Here is a 26,022-nt window from a genome sequence, read left to right as displayed (position 1 = left end):
AAATAGAAAACCTTGACCAGAATAGCACTAAATGCTAAACAGATCCCTGCGGTTTAGTTTCTGTGTGAATTTTCTTGTACAGGCAGAAATGTAACCTCAGGGACTGTAATGCCAGCCGCTTTAAAAGAAAAGCAGTCAGCATCCCCCCAAAAAAATCAATTGATCAATTTGAATAAAAGCAGGGTGCAACATAATGGGCGATTGTGGCTCAAGAGTTGGGAGTTCGCCTTGTAATCGGAAGGTTGCCGGTTCGAGCCCCGGCTCGGACAGTCTCGGTTGTGTCCTTGGGCAAGACACTTCACCCGTTGCCTACTGGTGGTGGTCAGAGGGCCCGGTGGCGCCAGTGTCCGGCAGCCTCGCCTCTGTCAGTGCGCCCCAGGGTGGCTGTGGCTACAATGTAGCTTGCCATCACCAGTGTGTGAATGTGTGTGTGAATGGGTGGATGACTGGATATGTAAAGCGCTTTGGGGTCCTTAGGGACTAGTAAAGTGCTATATAAATACAGGCCATAATGAGGTCACTGGTACATGTTGGGCATACAGGGATCCAACTGAGACTCACCCCGGGGGACTGCGACTGAATTCAAAAGCTGCGTCTACAAACAAGCATGCAGAAAACAGATCAGAACAATCCTCGGCCGTGCCTGAGATCTACATAAAGAAAACCCTGTTTCTTCCACAAATGTGCACTCTTTCGTCAAAGCTGACACAACTGAAGGGCAGTCTCTGCAGGGACAAGGCTTATAACCTCCAGTGAAATACATAAGGGTGAAGGGAGAAACATCCAGCCCCTGCGCTTACAGAACCCTCATAGCAGCACCTGCTTAACCCGCTACAGAGCGGAAGTCACAACTGCACGATGCTGAAATGCAAATATATGCAATTTCTACCCAATCTGAGAAGCTTAATCTACAAAACACAACATGATGGTCCCCACATGGACTTTAAACTGATCTTTAAGGGTATAATGTTTTAAGCAGTAGAAAAACAGACCTAAAGACAGGTTGCATTAACTCCAATTTTCTGAGAATCCCTAAAGCTAAACCTCAGCCCACTACAATCTATATTAATTCCAAGGGTTTACTTCAAACATTATACTGGAAAACTAATCATTTTGGCCCCAAAGTGCAGATCTGGCAACCTCTGGACCTTGTAATAGGATACTAGCAGTAATCTCACCTTAATCTTCAGATGAGGACAAACTAGGTTAAGCTTGTCCTGTAGGCTACAACAGAAGGTGCACAGTACAACTCAAACATTTTTTCCTAAAAGATGACCGAGCACTAGAAGAGAAAGCCAAATATGCCACCGTTTTTAATGTCAGGAAAAGTTTTTTTTTTTCTCTAGCATTACTGATTACCCATTACACCCATTTTTACTGGTTGTAAAGCAGGTGTTAACAAGCTAGTGATTTGCTCCAAAAACTAGAAGCAGAGGTAAGAGAGAGGGGTAGTGGCTGACTCACTTCCACAAGCGACTAAGACACAACAAAAACATGTAAAGTCAAGAATTAGGAGCACAGGAATTGGGCCATAAACACCTTTGCACCTTTTGTGTGCAAGGGATATAAATCAATTTTCCCAAATTATCCGAAGGCAGATTGGTCAGGAGAAAACAATGGGATGAATTTACAGTTCTAATTAATGTCAGAAGACTTTACATTATTAAATTAAGCTGAAACGCAGTTACCAGCTCTTAGAGGCAGGCAGTTACAGCAGTGATCGGATCACTAGTTGAGCATGCCAGCCCGTCCAGACAGACAATGCTAACATGCTTATGCTCAGCAGGTTTAATTTAAAGCATTTTACATGTATTGGCTATACTGAGGTATTGGCTATACTGAGGTATTGGCTATACTGAGGTATTGGCTATACTGAGGTATTGGCTATACTGAGGTATTGGCTATACTGAGGTATTGGCTATACTGAGGTATTGGCTATACTGAGGTATTGGCTATACTGAGGTATTGGCTATACTGAGGTATTGGCTATACTGAGGTATTGGCTATACTGAGGTATTGGCTATACTGAGGTATTGGCTATACTGAGGTATTGGCTATACTGAGGTATTGGCTATACTGAGGTATTGGCTATACTGAGGTATTGGCTATACTGAGGTATTGGCTATACTGAGGTATTGGCTATACTGAAATTAAATGTCTTTATAAAGTTTTCTGACAACACTTATCATTCCCAGTTAAAATGAAATTCAATTCACTTTAACTCTATTTTACTTTTGTGTTTTCACCCTTTTAGTGTCTGGCATTGGCTATTTCTGCAAGAGCTAGGTTCTCATGCAAATCGCCAATTAAAAAGAAATTACAAAAATACAATTTCTAAACTTAGATTTGAAAATATTTAAACTTCAGAGTGCTTCTAAAGGAAAAGTCAGATGATTGGTCCATATAAAAGCAGTGATTTTAAAAAATAAATTCCAGCTCTAATAAAACACATCAACGCTGTCACCATCACGTGGGAAAACTGCTCTGCCCAGGTGACAGGTAATTCCTCCAAAGCGCAAAACCCAGGGTGGAGACATGTTTTCAGTCTGTCAGCAGGATTACACAAAAACCAACAACTGGAGTTTCATGAAACCTGGTGGGGAAGTGGAGCATATCCACAGACACAACAAACGAAACTTGGGCGTCAATTTCCTTGATGGGTTGGATAGAAGAATTAATTTCCACTTGCAAGATGCAGACGGGAATTTTTTTAAAGAGCAAAACCAATTTGCGTGATACCAGAGCTGAAATCTTTCCCTCCTTTTTCCCCCCTAAAGAGATCGCTATCACTCTTTAAAAAATAAATAAATAAATAAAATTTAAAAAAAAATTAAAAAAAATCAGACAAGAGCCTTTGGGATTTGCAGAAGATTCTCTCCGAGTGCTCTTTTGGTTACATTTGTGCATAAGCTGATAAATACAGTTTTTAAAGCCTTAAACCACACTTCCCTCAGTGGAACTTTCACGCTTTGAAAAACTTGATAACAATAACCATTATGAAAGATATTATCACCACCAAAAAAAAACAAAAGACAAAAAAAACAAAAAACAAAAAAAAAAAAACAAACACACCCTCTTCCCAGCTTATTTGTAGAAACCAATCATGCAATGGCAGATGCATGAACTTGCAAAGAAAACCAACCCAAGTTAAGCATTTTCACTTCTAACCAAGCTGCCACAGGTCGGCTTCAGCCCTGAGATAATCAGTGTTGACCATCAGCTGACGAAGAGAAATTCTATTTCAAACTTAGCCATGCAGGGACAGCTGCATACTGTGCATGCCTGAGATCACGTGAACAAAGACAAACATAAACTGCTCAGACCTGATGGACCAATTACACAAAGTATCCTCTCTGTACACATAATGAAGACTTCTCCTCCCAACATTATACAGCACATAGTGCTGGACAAACACACACTGGGCACATGTCCTTTTAACGTGGTTTTGGCGATGAGGTTTGACGCGATGAGAGCTAAAAATAAACCGATGAACAACAACATTCGGTGAACAACAACAGAGCTGCTCTTTTTAAGTGCAGCACAAACAATAACTGCAGAACAAACTGAAGAGCGCTACTTGTATTGCGCTCTTACCCACTTGCTCAGGTTTAAGCGCATCACAGGTCTGGCTGGGATGTGCTCCCCACCCCATATTTCTCCTAGTCTGTAAAGTGAAAATGGGCTAATGCTTAATATCTGCTTGCACTCACAAGACATGAGGGAATGTTTTTTGCAGGGCCAGAGTGAACAACGCTGCACCACAGCTGCCACGCCACCCCATTTGTAGCGTTCCTTCTAGGCAATGGGAGCAGTGACGGTCAGACTAATGGCAACAGATTGTGAAATTGTTTTGTCTGCGTTGAAGCAAATTAGTCTTCCTGTGAAATGAAAAGACTGTAAACATTTAATTCAAACGTTTAAGTAACGTCCACATGTTCTACTGGGATCACTGAAAGGAAAAAAAAAAAAAAAAAAAAAAAAAAAATGTGTTCAAAACTGATTACTGGCTTTCTCTACCACAGTGTGTCTTTTGTCCCATCTTCCCCTCCTCACCCCACCAACTGGTCAAAGCAGATGACTGACCCTCCCTGAGCCTGGCTCAGCTGGAGGTTTCGTCCTGCTAAAAGGGAGTTTTTCCTTCCCACTGTTGCCAAGTCCTTGCTTACTGGGGGTCGTGTGATTGTTGGGGTTTACCGTAGGGTCTTTACCTTTCAGTATAAAGTGCCTTAAAGTGATTGCTGTTATGAGTCGGTGCTGCTGCTTTACCCATAAATTGAATTAAATTGAATTGAATGTGAACTCACCTCTAATGACGTAGGGGCCGACTGGTATTTATCTGTAATGACAGCAGAAAGGAGAGTTATTCACTCATACAATGAGGATGTCACTTATTGTGCAAGTAGCTGCCTGTAACAATCACCAAGTCAAACACACCCTCTTAATCATTAATGGGAACGCACTGTACAAATCATCCAAAGGCGCCTCGAAGCGAGGAAAACTTCACACGGTGTTACAAACCAAAATGGAGGTTAGAAGACGCGAGCAAAATTACTCAACGGCACTGAAGATGATTGTAAAAAGAGCAAGTTAATAAATTATTATGTTTTCCTCTCAAGTCACGGCACACTGCTCGCACATCGCCTGAGGCAGACAGAGATGTCAAAACCAGCCACTGGGGGCTGCTTGTAGTAGTATTTTCATTCAAACATCGAAATGTTGCTCTCATTCTCTCGCTCTTGTTTCCATGGATACATTGCTTAAAATGGAAAGAAAAATAAAAGAAATCAATACCTAAAGTTTATGACCTTTCAATAAATACCTGCATAAAAGGTGAAATGTTACCAATTATTGTTTTTTGTTTTTTTTAATAAATTTTTAAAAAAAATGACTACACATTATCTTTCATGTTTTGGGGGAAAAAAAGAAAAAAAAAAAAAAAGACTAAGCAAATCAGGGTCTCCACATCTCTTCAGGCAATTATTTTTCCACCCAGCACTGCTGCAAGATGTCCACAAAGCATCCTAAAAATCAATAGAAATAAGCAGTTCCTTTGTATCCAGAAGAAAAATATAACAATAAATCCGATTTTTAATGCCAACAGCATAAAAATTACTTTAAGTTTAGAAAAAGACTGCAGTTTGTGTTCAAACACGTCTGTTCATAATATCCATCTTACATGATGGAAAAATAATGCTCGAAATATCCAGTGTATTAAAATATATCTCCAAAACATCCTGACCCAACATCTAAATTTTTCCTTTTCAATACAATTTCATATATTTCATATTCCCATAGCTTTGCGATGTGGAAAATAACAGCCAATGTGGGAGAGTTCGGGATTAGGATGTGGTTTGGGTTACAGTTATGGGGTCAGGGTTCGGTGTGTGTCGGGATGGTGTTTCTACATCGCAAAACTATGACATCACGATAATGTGACATTAATTATGATGATCTGGGAACAACACCAACACAGGGATGTTGATACAGGGGTTATTTTCAGCCTGTGCAACAACTCTGTTGAGGGTACTACTGCTCCAAATGACTTCAAATCATTACAAAGTTTTTTCACCCATAAACAACATGAAAGAAAGAAAACGAGGAACTTTTAAAATTCCAGGTGCTGGGAGGACTAGGAATTTTTAACTATTGGTTAAAGTTAAAATTATGAACTTCAGCCCTAATTAAGTTACCTGAGGCAGCGAGTTGAGCTACCTATAACCACCGGTAAGAATGAGGCAACAGTTTAAAGTACAGAATGAAAGAGCAACAGTCCAGACTGTAAAATTAGGTCATCGCATATAAATGAGAAACTTTGGCCAGAGATGCAATCATTCTGCGTACTAACACTGGTGCCATTTAGGCTTCAACTCATAAACTATTCAAATAAAATTAGACTTCCTGCTCAAGGACACATCCATGAAAAACATTTGTTTCATAGTGTGCAACAACTCTGTTGCAGGCCACTAAATAACAGCCAACAATTACTCATGAATACTCATTCGGGAAACACTGGATCCTCTGTTTGTCCCAGCAGAGGAGCGGTGGCTCAGCCAGGACCCTTGCAGGCCAAGTAAATCTCAGCGGACATATTTAGAGGAGTGTAGTGTCAGCCTGACTATTCTGTCCATTCAAATAGCCTCTGTGCTGCTGAAAGGCATTCGTGGCTTTCACAGAGAGACACGATAATTAAGTCTTTAACCATCACTACCCGCAAGTCAAATAAATTTAGAAGGAAAAGAAGCTCCTGCTGGTATGGATCACTGAAATCAGGGTAAACGTCTCGTCTGATGCAGCATTCAGGAGAGGAGGCAAAGGTATTCTTTCCCATGCTCCATGTGAACCGATCTGACTGCAGCATGTTCATCACGCCTCGATTCACCGCAAAATAAGCCAAGACTTGGTGCTGCTTATTAGTCCGATTCTGTTTGCTGTGCGTCACGAAAATAAACACTTCTTCGCTTGCTGAGATTTCTTGATAACCACCCACAGCAGCAGTCAAAATCTTAATATAGGCCAATATCACTAGAGGGGTTGAGGAGCTTATTGTTGGTGGTCTGGGAGCTGGCCAAATCATGCCACCTTGTCACTGACTCATGCAGGCCATATGCAGGTTGCATAAGCCCTGATTTTATGCCGGTGTGGTACACTAGCCACTCAGCTGCTGGATGCTTAATAGGTCTCACATCTCTCTCATCACCAGGCCTAATAGGAATCAGGACAGGGCCAAGCTGTCCCAAAAATACTCCAGCCACCAGCGAGGAGCAGCAGCAGAGGACTCTCCCCATAATCTCGAACTGATGTGCACTCTGAAAATCAGTGCATCTAATCAACACATTTGTTCTATTTTTGGTGGTGCAAAGATGCTAAGCAGCACCAAGTGAATCTGTTTATTCTGAGAGCCGGAGTCACAGGAAGACAATATTACTGGTTAGTCTAGACAAGGCAGAGCTGGACAGAGGGGTCAACTCAAGACAGGGGGACGGAAAAAATAAGAAAGGTTCAAATAGGTTCCCCACATAATGTGGCTGCGCAGAAAGACACACCCAATCTCATCTCTGAAATATTAATGGAATGCAGTTACACACCTTTCTCCACACCTGAGCTGTTGTACAAGACTAAGCCTTTCTCCTGTGTATAGAGATACACTACAGTTTCATCTGTAGTTTCAGTACACAGAGACCTGCTGGCTTCTAATACGTTTTTCTGGTGTGGGTCTTATAGAAGTCGAGCGTTTTCATCTTAGACATCTACTCTCACTTTAGATCCAGCTTATCTTAAAGACATCATTGTACCGTATCAACCAAACAGGTCGTGTCACTCCCAGACTGCTGGTTTACTTATTATTCCTAGGATATTTAAAAGTACAATTTTGACGATCCTCCCTTAGTTACACTGCAATAGGCCTAGATTGCTGGGGGCTTCCCATGATGCACTGAGTGTTTCTTTTTTTACCATGTTTATACACCTCTCTGCATTACTTATTATTAACCTCTGACTCTCTTACAGTGTCTTCCTCCCTTCACCCCAAACCAGTCGTGGCAGATATCTGCCATCCCGCCTGGTTCTCGCAAAGGTTTCTTCCTGTTAAACGTTTGGGTGTTTCCCCCCCCCCCCCCCCACTTTTGCCAAGCACTTGCTCATAGTGGGGGGTCATCTGACTGGTGGGGTTTTCTCTGTATTATTTTAAGGTCTTCACCCTACAATGTGAAGCATCTTGAGGCGATTACTGCTGTGATTTGGTGCCATATAAAAAAATCTGAATTGAATTAAACATAACTTGCTTTCCTATCTGTACAGCCAAGCACAGAACAAAAGTCTATTTACTACCCAAAAATATCTGTATAGAAAATGAGCCTGTATTAAAGAGTTCAAGGATCCTCTAAATCGCATGACGGAAACAAAAACAGAGTGGATATAGAGGATGTATACAGTCAACGTGCGTACACAAACTTCCATCCAGCTAGATTTAAATTGCGTGGAACCTCTCAGCCTACACCTGGCACCTTGCTGTTGAATGGATTCTGCCTCCTGGCCCCAAATTTGTCCCCAATTCACCCCAAAATGTCACAACAAAGAGCAGCTATGACTCATCTGTCTCCGGCCTCGTGCTTGTAGGGAGTGTTTTGTTTCACCGCAGTCTGGCACCCAAAAAGGTGCTCTGCAATTTGAACAGGTCACGTGATTTGTGTTTGCTGACTAACTGACCGCTGTACTCCAGGGGAGAGTGGCTGTGAGGCAGCCCTGTTCACAAACCAGTCTAAACAGAGCTTTAATATGAATCATGTTTGTGATGTAAATATCAGCCGCTGTTATGAGAACAAACCCGCAACGTAAATAATTCATCACACAAGCTTTCGTGGTCTCCCCCCCCAGCAGCTATGCGGTGATCTATGATGTATTATTAATAGGCGCCTGTAAACAAAATCGCCACATGGCTAAAAGCAGGCAGCTACAACAACATGGCCTCTTCGTAGGGATGCTCCATTCGTTTGGCCTGTCAGGGATGTGGAGGAAAATGCTTTTTGTTGTCGTTGTTGACGGCTGCCTGTTCAAAGCCAGTCTCCCTCGTTTAACCTGTGCAGTTACTCATAGCACACAAAGCTAAAGCGGACACCTGCCCGGTCTTGGTTGGTTGGTTTAGTTACCTGCGTTGTCTTCAAAGTGCAGTTTGACAGTCCCGTCTCTCCCGAGCCTCACATTCCCGGGTCCCTCAATCCTTCTCGGGTGCTCGGCTGATGAGACAACAGCAGACTTGGAGCTTCTCCTCCGGTGTTTCTGCGCTAAAGTCCGACAACACTGGTAACACACTGCCCATGCCTGCTCTTCGTTTATCGGCTGGCTGTACAAAGCCAGGATTTCTTCTAAAGAGAGCTCCTCGGCTCCGTCGCTGCAGTCCATGTTCACGTCTCCGATGCTCAAATCGGCGGCGAAATTCCGGAGAACGGTGGGCGAAGTCACCATCCCATCCTCAGTCCCCGGTCGTTTGGCCATCCTCAAATCATTTTTGTCCGCATAACGTAAAGGGGAAAACGAACAGGTTTGTCGGGTAACGTCCCAGAGCTGCCCAGCTACATGATAAGATGTAGCCTCGTCCGTCAGCCAAGTGTTATCTGTACCGTGGCCGTGGAGCACCAACGGTTCACACCGAGCCACAGCCAACCGAGAACGTGATCCGCGCGGTCCTAAAGCCTGAACGTTTAATTACCAATCAACATCAGCAACATGCCAAAACTCCTGTCTTTTATAACTCACAGAACTTCCGGTGTGTAATCAAGGGTCATATTTTTTTGATCAAAAATATAAATCAATAAATTATCATTTTAAATTATATAAAATAAAACTATCAAATATATTTTATTAAAAAAATACTAAGCATACAGTATGAGTCGACACACCTGATTTGGGCTTTTGTTTTAAAAAGGTGTGTCACAAAGGTCAACAAATCATGTGGTGGACTGTACCGTACTTACTCCTATAACTATTTTTCAAGGAAATGGGAATTGGGCGCAGATATTTCTTGAAACATTTGCAAACATACTTGGAAGTACAGGATTTCAGTCAAAAACAGAGTTTGTGCAATTCTAACCAGCTTCAAAGTCAATATTCAGTATGGCTGCCTTTAGTCTTCAACACAGCTTGAACTTGACTGATGGTGTGCTATTGTGTGTTTTTCTATCCATGTGTTTGGGGTCATTGTCATGCAGAAAAATGAAGCCACTGTCAATTAGATTCTTTCTAGCTGGTACTGCAAAGTAGATCAAAATCTCAGTGTTTTACCCCTGTCCTGACCTCCTCCATATATACTGACAATCTTAACCAAAATTTCAAATTTGGATTCATCACTCCACAAGACCTTTTGTCACTGATTTTGAGTTCAGTTCTTATGTAGTTTGGCATGCCTCAGCCTTCCGTTCCTGTTTCCCTTCCTTATGAAGAACTTATTTCTTTACCATTACCAATGATGGACCAGCTGACACAGGACCTGACAAGTGGCCTTAGTGGCCTAACAGACTGCTTAACAGGCACAAAAAGGCCACCAAAAAAAAGAAGAAAAAAAAAGAAACAACAGCAAAAAAACCCCACATTCCTCTGAAAATGGTCAAGTACAAGGACTGGATTAAAAATAATCGAATAAGCACCCAATGTCAAAAGAAAACATTTGAAAGACCTTCAGATCACCTAGAGAAGAACTATTGCTCATGACCACTTTAAAAATAAAATTAAAATGAAGTCTGTTTTCTTGGAAGCAAAGTACAAAGAAACTCATGACAGAAAACTGTTTTATAAAATGATTTGCTCACTCATCAGAGATTGTCAGAGTTGGCTACATAATGCTTGGGCAAAACTAATGAATTACTCTCTTAAAGGTAAAGAGACCATTACACATAATTACAATTAAGCCAATTTTACATTGGGAAATGTAGTCAGTAACGCTTTTGAAACTTTATCTTATAATTGAAACAGTTTATAGCTCAGTGCAAAACGGATGCTTTTCCAGTCTAATCACAATAGGAAACAGAAAAGGTTGATTTCTTTTAATTCGTGTAATGAGAAATAAATGCTCAGATCACTTGTTTTCCCCCTGGATTTCATACATTACAAAGCCAGCAAATATTTTAATGCAAAGAAGAAAAAAGTAATTTTGAAACATACACGTTGAGGTTTGTTTTGCCATCACAAATATGGCACGGTCTGTACACATTTCATCACATCATCTAAGTAAAGTCATTAAAAACTCTTGACAAGCGATCATTATCACATGCACACCATTTTAATTCAGATTCTTAAATGTATTTATATGACCAACAGATTGTCCTTCATACAATCATGTAAAGCCGACAGCCTCCGGTAAGTCAGAGCTTTTCTTAATGTGGTTGTTACCACTTTCAAACCTCTTTGTGTTTAGATATTAAGACCTCAGCTGGTCAACTACGCCATCTGCTGGTCATATGATCTAATTTGCCAGATGCCCCATCCTGAAAATCCTCCTGAGTATGCTTGTATTTACATATGTTGGATAGGCTTTTTTTAATTGATTTTTTAATGGCTTGCTATTGATCAAGTTTGGGCAGAGACTTTGATTAAATTAACATAGCACCGATCTATACATGCAGACCGGTATTAAGCCAAAAAAATTTACATGTTACAATACTAAATATAAAGTGTGCATTTTACAACGTAACAGAGAGTAAAGTAGAAGTATTGAACACAACAGTATAAAGCAAACTTTAAAAATCAAACTCTGAAAGAGAACACAACAGCACTTTGAATCAAGATTAATTGTAGGCACATGCGGATGTGTTTGTATGTCTTGCGAAAGGCTGGAAAAGGCAGTCTTTAGCCTTCGAGCTTCACGCCTCCAAGTCTCAGCTTCTAAACAGCACTTCTGGTTCTTTTAAATTAAAATTACTTACAGAATTGACTGAGGTTAAACAGCATCGGTATTAGTTCCCATACTACTGATAATCATTCACAACAAAAGGAGTATACTTGCACAAAGAACTGAAGCAAATTCTTAGGAAGGCCTCACACAGAACACACTGCTTGTAATTATCATGTGCATATGGGACAATCTGCTCTTTTTTCTTTTCTTCTTTTTTGTTTTGTTTTTTTTCTTCACACTGGCTGAAAACAGTGACACATTCCCTGACTGGCACCATAAGCATGGGAGAGAAGCATGGTGTAAAGTGTGAACATTGCTCGCTACCCACTCTCTTCTTTGCACATGCATTTGCAATGGCACAACGAAGATGCAGCATCCACAGGTCTTTGGATGGAGACGTTTGCAGGTGCTTGTGTCGTAAATCACTGCAAACAACAGCCAGGATCTTGCAAAAAAATAGAAAATAAAAATAAATAAATAAAATCAGCCACGCACGTCTTCAAATCTCCATCTTGTTCTCTGGAGAGGCACTCGCACCTACAGCCGTCTTCCTCCTCGTGGAGGTTCATCTTTCGTCAGAGGCGTTTTCAGGTTCTGGATCGTCACTGCTGTTGGCGCTTACCGGCTGCCCATCCTTAGACAAAGCGCTGGCCTCCTTTGATGACCTCCTTTTGGAGTCACGAGTAGATTGCTGTGAAAAGATTTGGAATCCCACTTCATTTAAATGTCACCGCACTAGACAAACAGCGAGTGGGCAAAGATGGCCAATTGAGAGGTGAGTCACTGAGGTTCTTCCATGTGTGGAAGGTTAAATTATTAATACATATTTTTAACTGTCATTTAGAAAAACTGAAATATAATTGGTAAGATAAAATAATTTTTCAGATCTTTTTTTAAAGCTTATTTCAGTTTTGAGAACAACAAAAATATTTTCAATTTAAACCTCACAAAAAAGAGAGTTTCTGTTATTACTTTTCCTTTTTAAAAAGATAAACTCACCAATCACTTTATTAGGTACACTTTGCTAGTGCCCCGTTCAGAACTGTCGTAATTCTTCAAGGCACAGATTCAACAAGGTGCTGAAAACATTCCTCGGAGGATTTTGGTCGATACTGACACGACAGCATCACGCAGCTGCTGCAGATTTGTCTGTTTCACATCCATGATGTGAATATCTAGTTCCACCACATCCCAAAGGTGCTCTATTGGATTAAAATCTGCTGACTCTGGAGGTCATTTGAATACACTGAACTCATTGTCTTCTTCAAGAAACCAGTTTGAGATCATCTGAGCTTTGTGACGTGATATGTTATAAGAAGCCATCAGAAGATGGGTAAACTGTGGTCATAAAAAGATGGGCATGGTCAGCAACAATACTTGGGTGGGCTATGACATTTAAACAATGGTCTGTTGGTACTGTGGGTTCACAGTGTGCCAAGAAAATATCCCCCACACCATGGTGCCTAAACTTTTGATACAAGGCAAGATGGATCCATACCTTCATGTTGACAACAATGACGTCACAATCGATGTCGCCTATATCACCTTGCTTCTCCATTCTGGTGCTCAGTTTGAACTTTAGCAGGCTGTCTACATGTCTGAATTCATTAAGTTACTGCCATGTGATTGGCTGATTGCATTAATGAGCAGCTGAACAGGTGTGCTTAATAAAGTGGCCAGTGAGTGTACAAATGATAATGGAGGGATGTTAATTTTATACCTGACGAAGGTCAGATGAACTGACATTTTGTAATATAATGAATGAGCAGTAAGTGAGACAGTATGTGTGAACTATATTTAAGTGTCTTTACAAAATTTCCCACAGCAAAAACAAAACAATTAGCTCAAAGAGTTTCTGGTATGTACGATAAACTAATGCAAAAAATCTCACTAGAATAAGTTAAATCAGAAATATTAGGAATATCTTACATTTTTGTATTACTGTTTAATTATTTTCTTATAGCTGTCTTGTAAATCATCTATGAACATTATTGTTATGTAAAATTGCAAACAAAGCTTTTATGACATTTTAAATGCTGTGAGGCCCTTGCACAAATGGCATGTGGATGGCTCGAGCTGATTAAGCTTCTCTAGCTGCACTCTATGTAAACATGTTAAAAGCTAATGATGAATATAGTTACACTTTAATGACGATGACGGTGATTTTGCAGGTTTGGTGTGTGGCATTACTGGTGGTGCTCAAATCCTGCTCATGACCATGTGTGCAAAGATGTTTTAGGACTCACACATGCCAGTACCTGCTACCAGTGACACCTACATCACTAAAAGAGCGTCTGGGTCTCCTCTGGTGGTTGGAGCTGCTGGTGGTGAGGGCCTGCTTCCCACACTGGGTGCCCGTGTTCACCATCCTCTTCTCCCTTATGTTGGCTTCCAGAGGTTTACCTACAGGACAGTGGTTAGTGTTTGAAATGTGGCACTCTTTCAAACGTGAAAACAAGATAGTAGAGATGGCTGCGATGGCTGTGTCAGCTCGGTCAAGTTGTGGTGTGAGTGGTTTGTTTAGCTTGTGGCTGCACCCTGTCAGCATATATGGCACCTAAAGAGAATGCATTTGGATTTGCATCTTAATGGAAGATCTTTCTCTTCATTATTTTAGAGATGACGAGGCTCTTACTGTTTGCTACTGGAAGAGGGGTCTCTACATCCGTGTTAGTAAGCCATGTCGATTCTGTTTCTCTTGTCCAGCTTTCATGGTACCTCGGCTCGATGATCGCGTCCGCCCGACTCCCTCCACAACCCATCGAGATAATCATCCACGGCAGGTGTAGCTGAGGCTGACGCGGGCTTAAACACGGCTCGCTTTGTCTCACAGCATCCGCAGCATCTCCTCCCTGGCTCTCTACTAAAGCTCCATCCGTGTTTCCATCATCAGTCGGCGGCTCTGAAGCTGCTGCTCTCCTCAAACAGCAGAGCCAGCTGACCAGCACGAGCTACCTGCGTCACCCGGAGAGGGCGGAGCTTAAAGTGGCTGCTGATTGGCCACAAGGGAAATCAACAGCTGCTATTGTCAGCATCATCACTACGGCCAGCATCCTCATCATCAACATGGAAACGTGTGTGCCAAACGAAACTGCTCTTTCTGTGTTTAATGAAATTTATCGAGTTAAATCTTCACAATCAACAACAAAACGTGGATGCCAGTTTTCATATTTAATAAGGCGCCAATAAATAACTTTTTATAGGGGATCTGCATTTGATAATAATGAAGCTTTAAATGGCTTAAAATACTTTATGATCAGAGTAAACATGCCCACAAATGCGTGTGTGGATGGATAGCTGTGTTTGGTAACAGAAAATGAATAATATGCTCCTTCTTATTAAGAAACACTGAATATGTAGAGTAGGTATTTTGTAAAAGACACAAAAAGCCAAATAATGAGAAAAAACAAACATGTGAATCATTATGAGCTTGATGTGCATCTTTGTGTAAAAAGACATGCATATACATGGACAAAGAGAAAAATAAGATGAACTTTGGAATAAGATATAAGACAAAACCTCACACCCTCCTGATATCCCTCAGCATTGTCACTGGAATCAATTTGCATTCATTTATCTTTGTTTTGCATCTCTTTGAAGAGTCTGGTCATTTTGCACATGGTTGTTTTTGTCTAACTGATTAGTGTATGTTTTATCTTTAAGATACGCTTTTTGTTAGTGTATCTTGTATCAACCGTAACCTTAAAATGGTCATTGTAGTACCTAAAACCACACCTTTATTTCAGAGAGATGTTATTTCCTCATAAATCGTCACACCCCTTAACAACTTAGCCTTTATCTTTTTTTCCCCCATTACTTTATTGAGCAGGTTTACACAGCATAAAAAGCCAAAGTCAAGGATCTTTCATAGAGTATTTAATTTCACATTTATTTAAATATGTGTTTTAATTTATAGATATACTGACAATACAGTATTTGCACATATACACATTATTCATTGTTCTCAAACGGCTTGATATACAGAAATCACAGGAGCATAAGATCAGCGAACATATTGCTTCTTTGTACCGTAAAATGACCAGTTTCAGTGTTTCACAGGTTTTAGCTTGAGAAGCAGAAACAACTGTCAACATCTACTTACAAACAGGCATTCCTTACAGGGAGCTATAAACACGTCACTTTTAAAAAACTGAACAAACATATTCACTGATTTTGGAGGCTTGAAATAAATACTGTAGTTAACACGCACACTGATTTATTTATTTATTTTTATTCCCACTTACCCCACATATACCTTTCATGTTAATTTTAACAAGTAGGGTATGGAAGTAGTGACAGTAAAAACACTGTATTTTACATAGCATTTGAAGCAATGAGGGAATACCAACTATTGAGATGGAGGAAGCTGTTTACTTAAGTAGTGTGGCACAAACAGAAAAAGACAACAAAAAAGTTAGCTCTCATTTAAGTATGTTGGAACAGAAGTTGTGATTAGAGACCAGTTTACCTCTAAAACAGATCCTAAGTACAGTCGCTAATCAGCACTCTGATTCCTAACAACTTATAAGGGAGGAGACCCAGGAATGTACTAGGAACATAAAACACAGGAAAAGAAGGAAGAACACAAAAAAAGTCTAGAGTAAAAATAATTTAAGGTTTGTGGATGTGAAAGTGTCACATCAGAACACTCCTGCACGTGATGATAATGTATCTAGACCTTGAAATCCAGCAGGTTGCAGTCGATCTTGTAGTAAACATAGGGGTAGTACTCTTGCTGGCTCAAGTTCAGCCCCGGGATGTCCATGGAGGCCTGAAGGCAGAGAACAGTAATTATACAAGAGAATATGACAATACATTATCGTTCTCTTTGGAAAAATATTTTTTCCTCACTTAAATAAAGACCAATCAGCAACTCTTTGTCCCTTGGCCAGTTGTTGCTGGCATTTACTTTGAAACCAGTTAACTAGTACTAATGAATGCATCATGCAGGCCTAGAAACCGGTCAGTGATCAGTCAGTTATCTCTCCTCCACCACGCAACCGAAGGCCGCTGGGAAAAATGTGCATTCCCCAACCAGTTGGCAAGTGGTTGCTGCAGTCACCTGCAGCTAGCATGGAAGCATGGATGCTCTTTTCTACTCTACGTGAGCACTCAAAAGTGCTTTACGCAACACATCTCATTTACCTACTCACACACACATTCACTCTGGGATGAATGAATTGAGTTTTAGTACCTTACCCAATGTTATTTTGGCATGTAGACTGGAGTAGCCCGGGATCAAACTACCAACCTTAAGATTAGTAGCTGACCTGCTCTACCTCCTGTAGCCACTCCAAAAACAACTGTGACGCAAACTGGAAACCAGCATTCATCCTTTATCCAGTTTGTGTTTTTAGTATAAAGGTCATTTAGACTCGAGGTCATAATCTGTGGTGGATTCTTACTTTACTGTATAACACAGTCCTCAGATTACTTCATTTAACACTGCCAAAAAAAAACAAACAAACAGGTAAGTAATGAACAAATGTGCTGCTGAGACTCACGTCAATGATTGCAGCACTGCTGTCCAGGTGCTTGTACAGGTCGTACAGCACCTCTCTGAGTTTCTTCATGTTCTTCTTGTTGGGCTGAAGCAGCATAGCCTGGAAGTTGACTGGCAGCCCATATCTATGAAATACAAGGTAACCATGAATTCGAGAGCCTGATGGTAAAGGATGCACATCTGTACATTAATAAATTCATAATCTCCTGCAAGACAACTCACCTGAGCACCGACTCCACAAACACGCGTAGAGCTTTTATGTGAATCCACGCGATGAAGGCCTCACTGAAATTCACCTTCAGCCATCGTACCAAAGGGCCCTAGATTAAATGCAACAACATATCATCAATTTTTACCATTCTTAAAAGTAAGGGTGATAAATACCACAGCAATATGAAAATGAAACGGCATGCTTACTTTCTGATTACTAGTTAACTATAAACAGCAGCTGCAAAAGGATGTACAGATGTACTACAAAAAAAAACAATTCTTTCTGTACAGCGCGAGCTCCACTAACTACACACATTGTTACTGAAGTAAGCAGCAGGCATACAAACTGTTTCTTCTTGTCGGTGGACAAGCGTGTCATCTCTTCTTTGTCTGCCTTCATCTCCTCCTCATTGTACTGGAAGTCCCGCACTGTAAACCTGAGCCAGGACACACAGCAGAGAGATGGCTATCAGCTTTCACAGAGATGAGTATAATCAAGCACCTACCCCCCCCCCCCCACACACACACACACACACACCCTACTTAAATCCTCATGAGCCACTTATCTATTTATGGAGCATTTATAACTAAAGGAAACATTTGTCATTCAGAGAAAACACAAAGCTGGATTGGCTGGAGTGTATCAAGTTAGACATTAACTCTGAAAAGCTCATATTCTTTTGAGTAAACAGAAGTGGAAGAGTTTACTTGTTTTCTCTAGCCTTGTGTTTGAAGTCATCTACAGCTTTCCTGAAGAGGGTGACACTGAACAGACCGCTGTCGCTGTCTTCAAACAGCAGCCTGGAGATGAGGACAGAATGCACAAGAGGTGTGGGAAAATATATCAATACAGCAGAGTATTTGTATTTGTGGAGCAACAATGCAACCACACAGAGATGCAATACATTTATATTTAAATGTAAATTTAATGTTTAAAATAAACATTATGTAATATAATAAAAATACATTTCAAATGCAAATCAAACTTTTTAGTATAAAAATAATAAATTTCAATAAAACAAAATTTTTACGTTTATTTTATTTAACAGTAATTTACTTTCTTCAGCTGCTGACCTTTGCAACGTTGCAAATTGGACTGTTTAAAATAGTAATAGTAATAGTAGAACAGTCCACACATGTTTGCACTCACTTAAGTTGGACTACACTTTAATAAAAACAGTTCAGTTTGTCAGAAAATAAAAATGACTGAAGTGAGAAAAATACAGAAATTCATGTTAAACCAGACGCTGAGAAGGTTGGAAAAACTGATACACTTTGGCTTGTCTTACCACCATGCCAGTTTAGAGGAGTTTAAAAAAAAGGAAAAGAACTGTTGATACCTGTTAAGTTGGATTTACTATAACTATAATTATACTATAAAGTGAAACATCCCTCACTGGTGACCATAGAAATCAACACTGGAGAATATTTTCAGCTAAGAATAAACTCTGTTTAATCAAACTATGCAAACTGTCTTCCTGCTGAGACAGCTCCAGATTTGGATCATCAGGATGTTGAGGTCACATTTGCCCAGAAAGTCTAAACACAATGTCCTAAATCACCTGGCCATGTTGACACAGGGTCAATTGCCTTCTACAGGTCAACCACGTAACGTCTTCTATTCTAATACGGGTCAAATAATTGTTTACAGTTCACACGTGAGATGGTTCCAGTTTTAATCAGAGTCAAGCGCAAAGTTAAACTCAGAAGAAGACACAGGAAGTAAAAATTCTGGTCTACCTCAACTGTTATCATAATAACATGGAACAGCCATGTGCAATTCATGACATGCACAAATATATTTAAAAGCAGACCTTTCTTGTACCTTTTGTATTTAGCAGCGTCTAGGGAGGACTTACTTGGTGGAGCGTGGTACGACCATTTCAGCCAGCGTTTCGTATGTCTTCTGCCAGTCAGCGTAGCTCGTCCTGATGAGGGTGGAAATTAGAAAATAACATCTTTGACTTTTATTTTATTTTGATAAAAACCATTCTCAGACCAAAATTAAAAATTTAACCTTTACCACAGCCAAATTCTGTACAGTTATGAAATTACTTGCTCATAAATTAATGATCACAAAACGTCTTCGCACTGTCTACAACTCAGATTCCAAAAACATTGGAGCCCTGTGTAAAATATTAAAAACCTTATGCAATTATTATGCAAATCTCATAAACCCCACAATTTACAGTAGGACATGCAAAACATCAAATGTTTACAATGACAAAATGGACAATTTAATTAAAATCTGAGCTAATTTTCAGGTTGATGGCATCAAAGCATCTCAAAAAAAAAAAAAAAAAGGCAACAAACGGCTGGAAAATTAAATGTAAGTGGTGGTTAAAAGAAACTGTTTTCTCAACATACAATTGTGAGGACTTTCTTTAAACATATCACCTGCAATACATAATATCAACAGTGACTGAAAGAAGATAAATCTCTGTGCGCAAAAAGGTTGAAAATCATTATTGGATGCACGTGATCTTCAGTGTCTCAGGCAGCACTGCATTAAAAACATGCGATTCTGTCATTAAAATCACTGCGTGGGCTCAGGAACACTTCCAGAAATCACCATCTGTGAAAACAGTTTATTGCGCCATCTACAAATGCAAAGACTCCACACGTGAACGTGGTTAGTGTTGTTTCTCGGCACTGCTTTATATATAGGAGAGTGACCTCTCAACCTCTGAGGATCTTTGAGCCTCTCTATGCAGGTTTCCGCCTGATTGGCTGAATCCATGGCTGGGCCAGGTGACATGCCAGCTGCTGATTGGTCCCTATCAACATCTGGTATTTGAAAAAATTAAATAACATAAAAATCCTACTCCCAGCAGCACTTTCCTAACAGAAATGACAGCAGCAGCGTTCTGGTCCTGCCCTCGGCCTCCAAACCTTTGATAGTTTTATGCATGTTTTTTGTGGAGACACATTAGTTCTGCTAGACCCTGTGACTGTTAGCTGGTGTTTATATTTTGTACATACCTTAACTCACTCACTGTGTGAGTGTATCACTAAAGCAGAAGGGCTGAACTCCCTCTTCGTTTCTGGCTTGTGAGTTTAGCACACTTTTTGTTTGGTTTTGCTTCACGTAAGGATTAGGTAGCAGTGTTCCTTAAAAGTTTTTATTTGTTGTTTTGGCCTCAGTTCACCTTGAACTTTTTTTGCTCTGAGTTATGGGTATATTGGCCTTGCAAAACATGGACGCAATATCCTTTGACATGCCTCCTTGTCAAGGTCATGCGACACAGTAGTTTTTTTAGACATGGCCTTGTTTTTGACACTTGTTAGCATCAAATTCAAAATGACTTATTTTATATTAAAATGGTACATTTTCATAATTTAAACATTTGATATTTTCTGTGTTCTACTGTGAATAAAATGTGGGAATTATGAGATTTACAAATCATTGCATTCTGTTTTTATTCACATTTTACACAGCGTCCCAACATTTTCGGAACTGGGATTGCACCATGAATAGAAGCGCTCAAAAAATAAGTATTCACAAGACACACACACTGCATACAATGATGCTGGTGCACTTACTTTGGGACGACCACCAGCATGGTAATCAGGTACTCTGAGTCCAGCACAAAGTCCTCTTTCTTCACTATGTCAGCCAGACTTCTGGTCATCAAGCTCCCCCTAGAAGAAAGACACATGCATATACACAGAGCACAAGAAAACAGACATTGAATAAAGTTACATACTAACAGTATTGTTAACATTATTAAAGCTAAGATGTTTTCACATTATGCTCAGGCAACAACCTAAAATATTGTTTTACTCTACAGTGATGAGAAAAACATCCTATACATGTGACAAAAATGCACATAACATACAAATTTTCAGTGCAACTCTAAATCCAGCTTTTTTTTAAAAAATTAAAAAATAAATATATAGTGTCCATGTGTGAAAGCTTGTAATGCAGAGCACCCAATTCCACAATATCAATGAAACACAATGAATGGAAAAAAAAGCATGGTTTTTGTTTTTGTTGTTAACTTTCACTTAACCAAAAGTAACTCTTGTGAGATGAATAATTTCTTTTGCATGAGCGCTCTGGGCCAACATAGGCCCATATTTATGCAAGGGTGCGCTGTAGTCTGAGGGACACACATTTCATTACGAGGCTCAGCACAGATGACTATGTGCCCTTTAAATTCCTTGTAATCACACACAACTCTTCAACCATGCACAGATGGACTCCAAGCAGACTTGAAACAAGTACAACAACAACAGCTACTCGTCCACTGTGTCCACAAACGTCTGTGCTAGTGACGGCTGTTTTACTCACGCATTCTTCCTCTCCAGATTCTGCAGGTTTCCCTTTAGATTGTTGTAAGCCGAAGCTCTGGCCTTCAGGTCGTTGTCTATCTGAGTCACTTGCTAGAAAACCAAGCAGGTATGGGTGAATACATCATCGCTGATCAGTGCAGCTGGAAAAATCTGATATAGTCAGTGTACTCTGGGACAATTTATGTCTTAATACAATAGATGAAATCTCAACTCATCAACCAGGACTTCAGCAATATACAACACAATGCATTAATAATTAATTTACAAAGAGAGTTGATTTTACCTTGGAAATGATCTCCGAGATGTTTTTCAGAGACTGTTTGATCGGATATTTCGCCATATCCCACTGAAATCTGGTGACATAGGTGACCAGGTCAACTGTATCAAGTAGAAACAAGATCAAAGACATCAGCATCAATCTCCATTTCCATATACTTTAATAGCTGTAAAGCAAATAGACTTGTTTTTTCTAAGAAGCTGCCTGATTACGTAAGCAGAGGTTACCTCCATTGGCCAACAGGTTCTCCTGGACTTTGTCTCGGCTGTCCTCCAGAACATCGGCCATGTACTGAGCAACCTTCTTTACCACACTGCATCCGATTTCAGGATGAGTAGTGAATAGAAAACGAGCAGAGAGAACAGAAAAACGAAACAGCAATTAGCATGATTCTATCTAAAGGTTTCTTTCACTCTTTATAAAACTGAGCTCACAACTCTTCCGCTGCCTGACAAACACATTACACAAAACTCTGTCATGTTTCAGTAAACTTTACCTTTCCACAAAAGTGTCTAGTTTAGCCAGCTCATCTGACAGGCCAACTAAGACATCCAGAGTCCCAACCTGTTAGAGGTAGACCAGAAAACATAAGCAAAAAGGCAAATAATGGCCACGCTGGTGTCCACCTATGCATTCATCACTGAGGCCTTAGCCACAGAAGACTGCTGTGTTTTGGGGTTTTTTCACCTTGAGGTCAGGGATGTTGAACTTGTTGTTAGTGGAGAGGTTGTTGGTGCGTGTAGTGGCCACCATCAGCTTGTCCCAGGTCTGCTGGCAGGTCTTCTCCCCGGGAGCCGAGATCAACCAGAATTCTGTCATGGCTGCTGGCAGGAATTTTGTCCCCCGTGCCGCTGATGTAAGGAAGTTACTGAAGGTGAAAAAACAAGATTTAATTTTTTCATGTTATGTTTTCGATTTAGTGAATGGGCAGCACTACCTGAAATGCTACAGTAAAATCCTAATCTGATAATATAATAATACTTATCTAATGCTTTGGAGGCAGGTTATTCATTTTGCATCTTTACTTAATTAACATATGAATGCATGGCTTTTACCTTTTACTTTTACCTTTAGACCAGACCTGGGCCCAATGTACGGCCATATCCAAGCCATTGGTTTTTCCTGATTGGCCCATTTTAGGTTGGTGGGAAATTGGAATTAAAATGTAAATAAGTATACATCATGCAGCTTGTCCTGTTTTCAGTCTCAAAACATTCTTTGATAAATTCCTCACCATAAGCTGTAATGAGATAATAGCTTACAATTTTTTCTGATTTTGTGGAGATACGCAATACAAATTTGCTGTCTTTATTTTCTTTTTTAATGTACATAGGTATGTTTATGCAAGCATGACTGTAAATGTTCCTTTGGAACCAACATTTATGAGAAATGTGAGTTTGCTAGTCCTGAAAGATGAGTGTAGAGTTTTTAATAAGACATGGACTGAAGTCAGAGGTAAAGCTGTGTGTTTGTTTGTGGAGAGCAAATTGTTGTTTAAGGATTACAGTCTAAATCGCAATTATGAGACTAAACACACTGAAAAATACAAGAACTTGACTGATGCATAGCAGGGACGGACGTCTGACATTTAGCCAACAAAGCTGCAAAAGCAACAAGGACTTTCTTAACCAAGCTCATCCAGGAAGTGAAGACCAGCTGTGTGATTTCCCACAAAAATCGCAAAAACACAAGTTATCCAGCTTCTGATGGAGTTTACTAGAGCAGCGGTCCCCAACCTTTTTTGCGCCACGGACCGGTTTATGCCCGACAATATTTTCAAGGACCGGCCTTTAAGGTGTCGCGGATAAATACAACAAAATAAAACTAGTACCGGTAATGAAAAAAAGAAAATTTATTCATAACACACGTGAAGAGACCAAGGAAAACAGAGTAAACGATAAAAACGATAACAAAATAACGCTGAAAACCAATAAAAACCCTGAAAACTATACATTTCACACCTGAGCCTCAACTCTCGTGGCCCGGTACCAAACGACTCACGGACCGGTACCAGTCCGAGGCTCGGGGGTTGGGGACCGCTGTACTAGAGTGTGTGGAAGACAGCTGAACTAATGTGCCTTGAGAAAAAGAAAGATTTGAGAATATAACCCTCTCCAGGTGAACCAGACCAAGATAATTCGAGCATATTGCTGGAAATCTGGAGCCTCAGTTAAAAATACGAAGCGGACAATTTTAACTTTTTGTCCACAACACAGGATAGCCAAAGGGTTTGAGATTACAAAGGAGTTAGCAGCTATGTGCTCAATGAAAAGTAAATGTATTGGCTTTTATATAGTGCTTTCCTACTTTACTTGAGCGCTCTATACATGCCTCATTCACACAAGCCCTTTTTCCAACCTAAATGGTTCCTATCTGACATTCACACTCTGATGGATGCATCAGAGAGAAGCTTGGGGTTCAGTATCTTGCTAAGGCATGCAGACTGGAGCAGTCAGAGCTCAAACATCCAGCTTTCTGATTATTAGAACACCTGGTCTACCTCCTGAGCTACAGCCACCTAGTGTTGTGCAGTCTTTGCTAAAAATGAACCATGTTGTTGATGTTGTAACTAAGATTGTTAAAATGCATTCTCAATAATCCAGATAAGAAAATCCCAAAAAGTTGATTCTGTTTCTCTGGACGTACAGTTAGCTTCTTGATTCATTACAGGCAGAGAACTTTAAGTCAGTATCACTGCTAGATTTGTATTCTTCTCTAAAAGTTAAGGAGGCACGCTCAGAAGATGTGAGCAAACATTATCGGTACAAAGTTTAAGAAATACAGATCAAATACAAAAGATCAAATTAATATTGAACAGAACTGAGTTCAGTTCAATGGTGTGGCTATCCACAACAGACCCTGCTTTAAACTGTGTTCTCACATCTTTTGATTAAGAAAAATCTCAGTGCTTTCCGATCACTTTGCATTAGACAGACACACACGTCAAACTAACACTGAATGAGTCATGTAAAAATCCTCTTTCTTCCTCTTTTGATTCTTATTTGGTTCTGAATCTTGAACTTCCTCATTATTTCCCACTGGTTTTAAAGAGTCCCACAGACATACAGAAGTGGCTGATTTCATCACAGCTACACAGGAGAGACAGACAAGTCTCCATGTCTGCTGACTGACTGTCATATGATCAACTTCTTGTTGATGCAGACCGCTAAATAGCGACCCTCCTCTTGATTAAACACACAGAATGCCACATGAATAGAAACCGCCGCTCTTTGATTCGGTATCAGGGAAAGGAAAGAAGAAAAAATCAGTGACAGCAGAATAAACCCGTTTCATGCAGTGTTAGCTTACTGCTGCTACCAGCAGCTTGTTTATCAATGTAGCCTCACGGTGTCACGACGTCACTAACCGAAGCACCGCGGTACTCACCGACGCGTTTAACGGCTTCAGCGCGCAGTCCACTCGGTATATTTCAGCCAAACACACGCAGTTTCCTGCACATAGCGCAGACAACAGCGGGTTTTAGACACACGGGGCTCCTTCAACAGAGCATCTCACTCAAAGTCAGCTGATCAGAGGAGGAAATCTGCGCGTGCGCAAACGGCTTTCACGTGATCAACTCCTCGTGAGATTGAGTGGAACATGTCTTAAGCAGGTTGTACTAGGAACAAAGAGACTTAAGCATAAAGTATAGTTCATTAAAAGTAAAATTTACCTTATATTTAAAAAATACTTATCAAACTAACACTGAGCAAATAGTTGATGGTAATAAATAAATAGTAAAAGAGATCAACCTAATGGGGAAGTGGGAGAAAATTGCTAAAGTAACAGATACATTATACTAAGCTACTTAAAATAATAAGAGGTGAGAGTGCGAGTCATAAATGTTTTTCGTGTGTGTGCGTGTGTGTGTGTGTGTGTGTGTGTGTGTGTGTGTGTGTGTGTGTGTGTGTGTGTGTGTGTGTGTAAGATATTAAAAACAAAAACGGAAAGAAAACAGCTGAAGGTCAAAAACTCTACTGGGAACTTTTGGTTGGAAAAGAGGGTAAAGCTTATATTTATTTTTATTCACATATTACACAAACTGTGTACTCACCTAGCAACCGTGCGCCTGGGCTATTTTCAACTATCATTAAAGTTACAGTATGTAAAATCTCACCATTAGATGTCAGTAAATTGGAGTCAGTTGAATTCACTTTTCTTGTCCCTCCTAATTCAAGTCCATGAACTGAGCTACAGTGGGTAAGTAGCTCTGCTAAATCAGGTAATTCCAAAATGCCTTCAAAATATCTTTGTTTAATCTCTTTAATTGCTTTTTGGAAAAGTTTTTATGTTGGTCAACAGAAAAGAAACCCATTGTACACCGTTTGGGCTAACTTTTCATAATGTGGGACA

General features: G+C 40.1%; 3 protein-coding genes across 10 annotated transcripts in view; all 3 read right to left on the bottom strand.

The window, feature by feature from the left end:
• Positions 1-9,196, bottom strand: part of spire1a (spire-type actin nucleation factor 1a) — a 31,155-nt gene extending 21,959 nt beyond the window's left edge. For 5 of the 7 annotated variants that reach the window (XM_086279718.1, XM_086279720.1, XM_086279719.1 and 2 more), the window contains exons 1-2: positions 8,646-9,143; positions 4,305-4,336 (exon numbers count right to left, since the gene is read on the bottom strand). In XM_086279718.1, the coding sequence (XP_086135844.1) occupies positions 4,305-4,336; positions 8,646-8,991 (378 nt within the window). In that variant the 5' untranslated portion in view covers positions 8,992-9,143. Of the gene's footprint in view, positions 1-4,304; positions 4,337-8,645 lie in introns of all 7 variants that reach the window. The other 2 variants (XM_086279722.1, XM_086279723.1) reach the window with 1 other exon arrangement.
• A 1,407-nt stretch (positions 9,197-10,603) lies between these two features.
• Positions 10,604-14,299, bottom strand: LOC147304048 (uncharacterized). Of its 2 annotated transcripts, XM_086280218.1 has the most exons (4): positions 14,019-14,299; positions 13,662-13,786; positions 11,921-12,074; positions 10,604-11,828 (listed from the first exon to the last, which is right to left on the bottom strand). In XM_086280218.1, the coding sequence occupies exons 1-3, from the start codon at positions 14,155-14,157 to the stop codon at positions 11,949-11,951; spliced, it is 390 nt and encodes a 129-aa protein (XP_086136344.1). In that variant the 5' UTR covers positions 14,158-14,299; the 3' UTR covers positions 10,604-11,828; positions 11,921-11,948. The 2 variants fall into 2 exon arrangements, with proteins under 2 accessions (XP_086136344.1, XP_086136343.1); XM_086280217.1 differs by having other exon boundaries at positions 10,604-12,074.
• Positions 14,300-15,246: 947 nt separating this feature from the next.
• atp6v1c1b (ATPase H+ transporting V1 subunit C1b) lies at positions 15,247-25,215 on the bottom strand. Its single transcript, XM_086280559.1, has 13 exons — positions 25,057-25,215; positions 22,357-22,537; positions 22,166-22,233; positions 21,897-21,982; positions 21,676-21,770; positions 21,391-21,482; positions 20,640-20,738; positions 18,956-19,024; positions 17,805-17,897; positions 17,440-17,533; positions 17,109-17,206; positions 16,888-17,011; positions 15,247-16,154 (listed from the first exon to the last, which is right to left on the bottom strand). The coding sequence occupies exons 2-13, from the start codon at positions 22,486-22,488 to the stop codon at positions 16,056-16,058; spliced, it is 1,149 nt and encodes a 382-aa protein (XP_086136685.1). The 5' UTR covers positions 22,489-22,537; positions 25,057-25,215; the 3' UTR covers positions 15,247-16,055.
• Positions 25,216-26,022: the final 807 nt, after the last annotated feature.

This window comes from Aulonocara sp. 'chitande type north' Nkhata Bay, linkage group LG22 (assembly GCF_057382095.1).
Source record: "Aulonocara sp. 'chitande type north' Nkhata Bay isolate Kocher_YH1m ecotype deep benthic linkage group LG22, A_spYH_male_GT1.1, whole genome shotgun sequence".
Taxonomy (NCBI): domain Eukaryota; kingdom Metazoa; phylum Chordata; class Actinopteri; order Cichliformes; family Cichlidae; genus Aulonocara; species Aulonocara sp. 'chitande type north' Nkhata Bay.
This window is presented reverse-complemented; position numbering and strand designations above follow the sequence as displayed.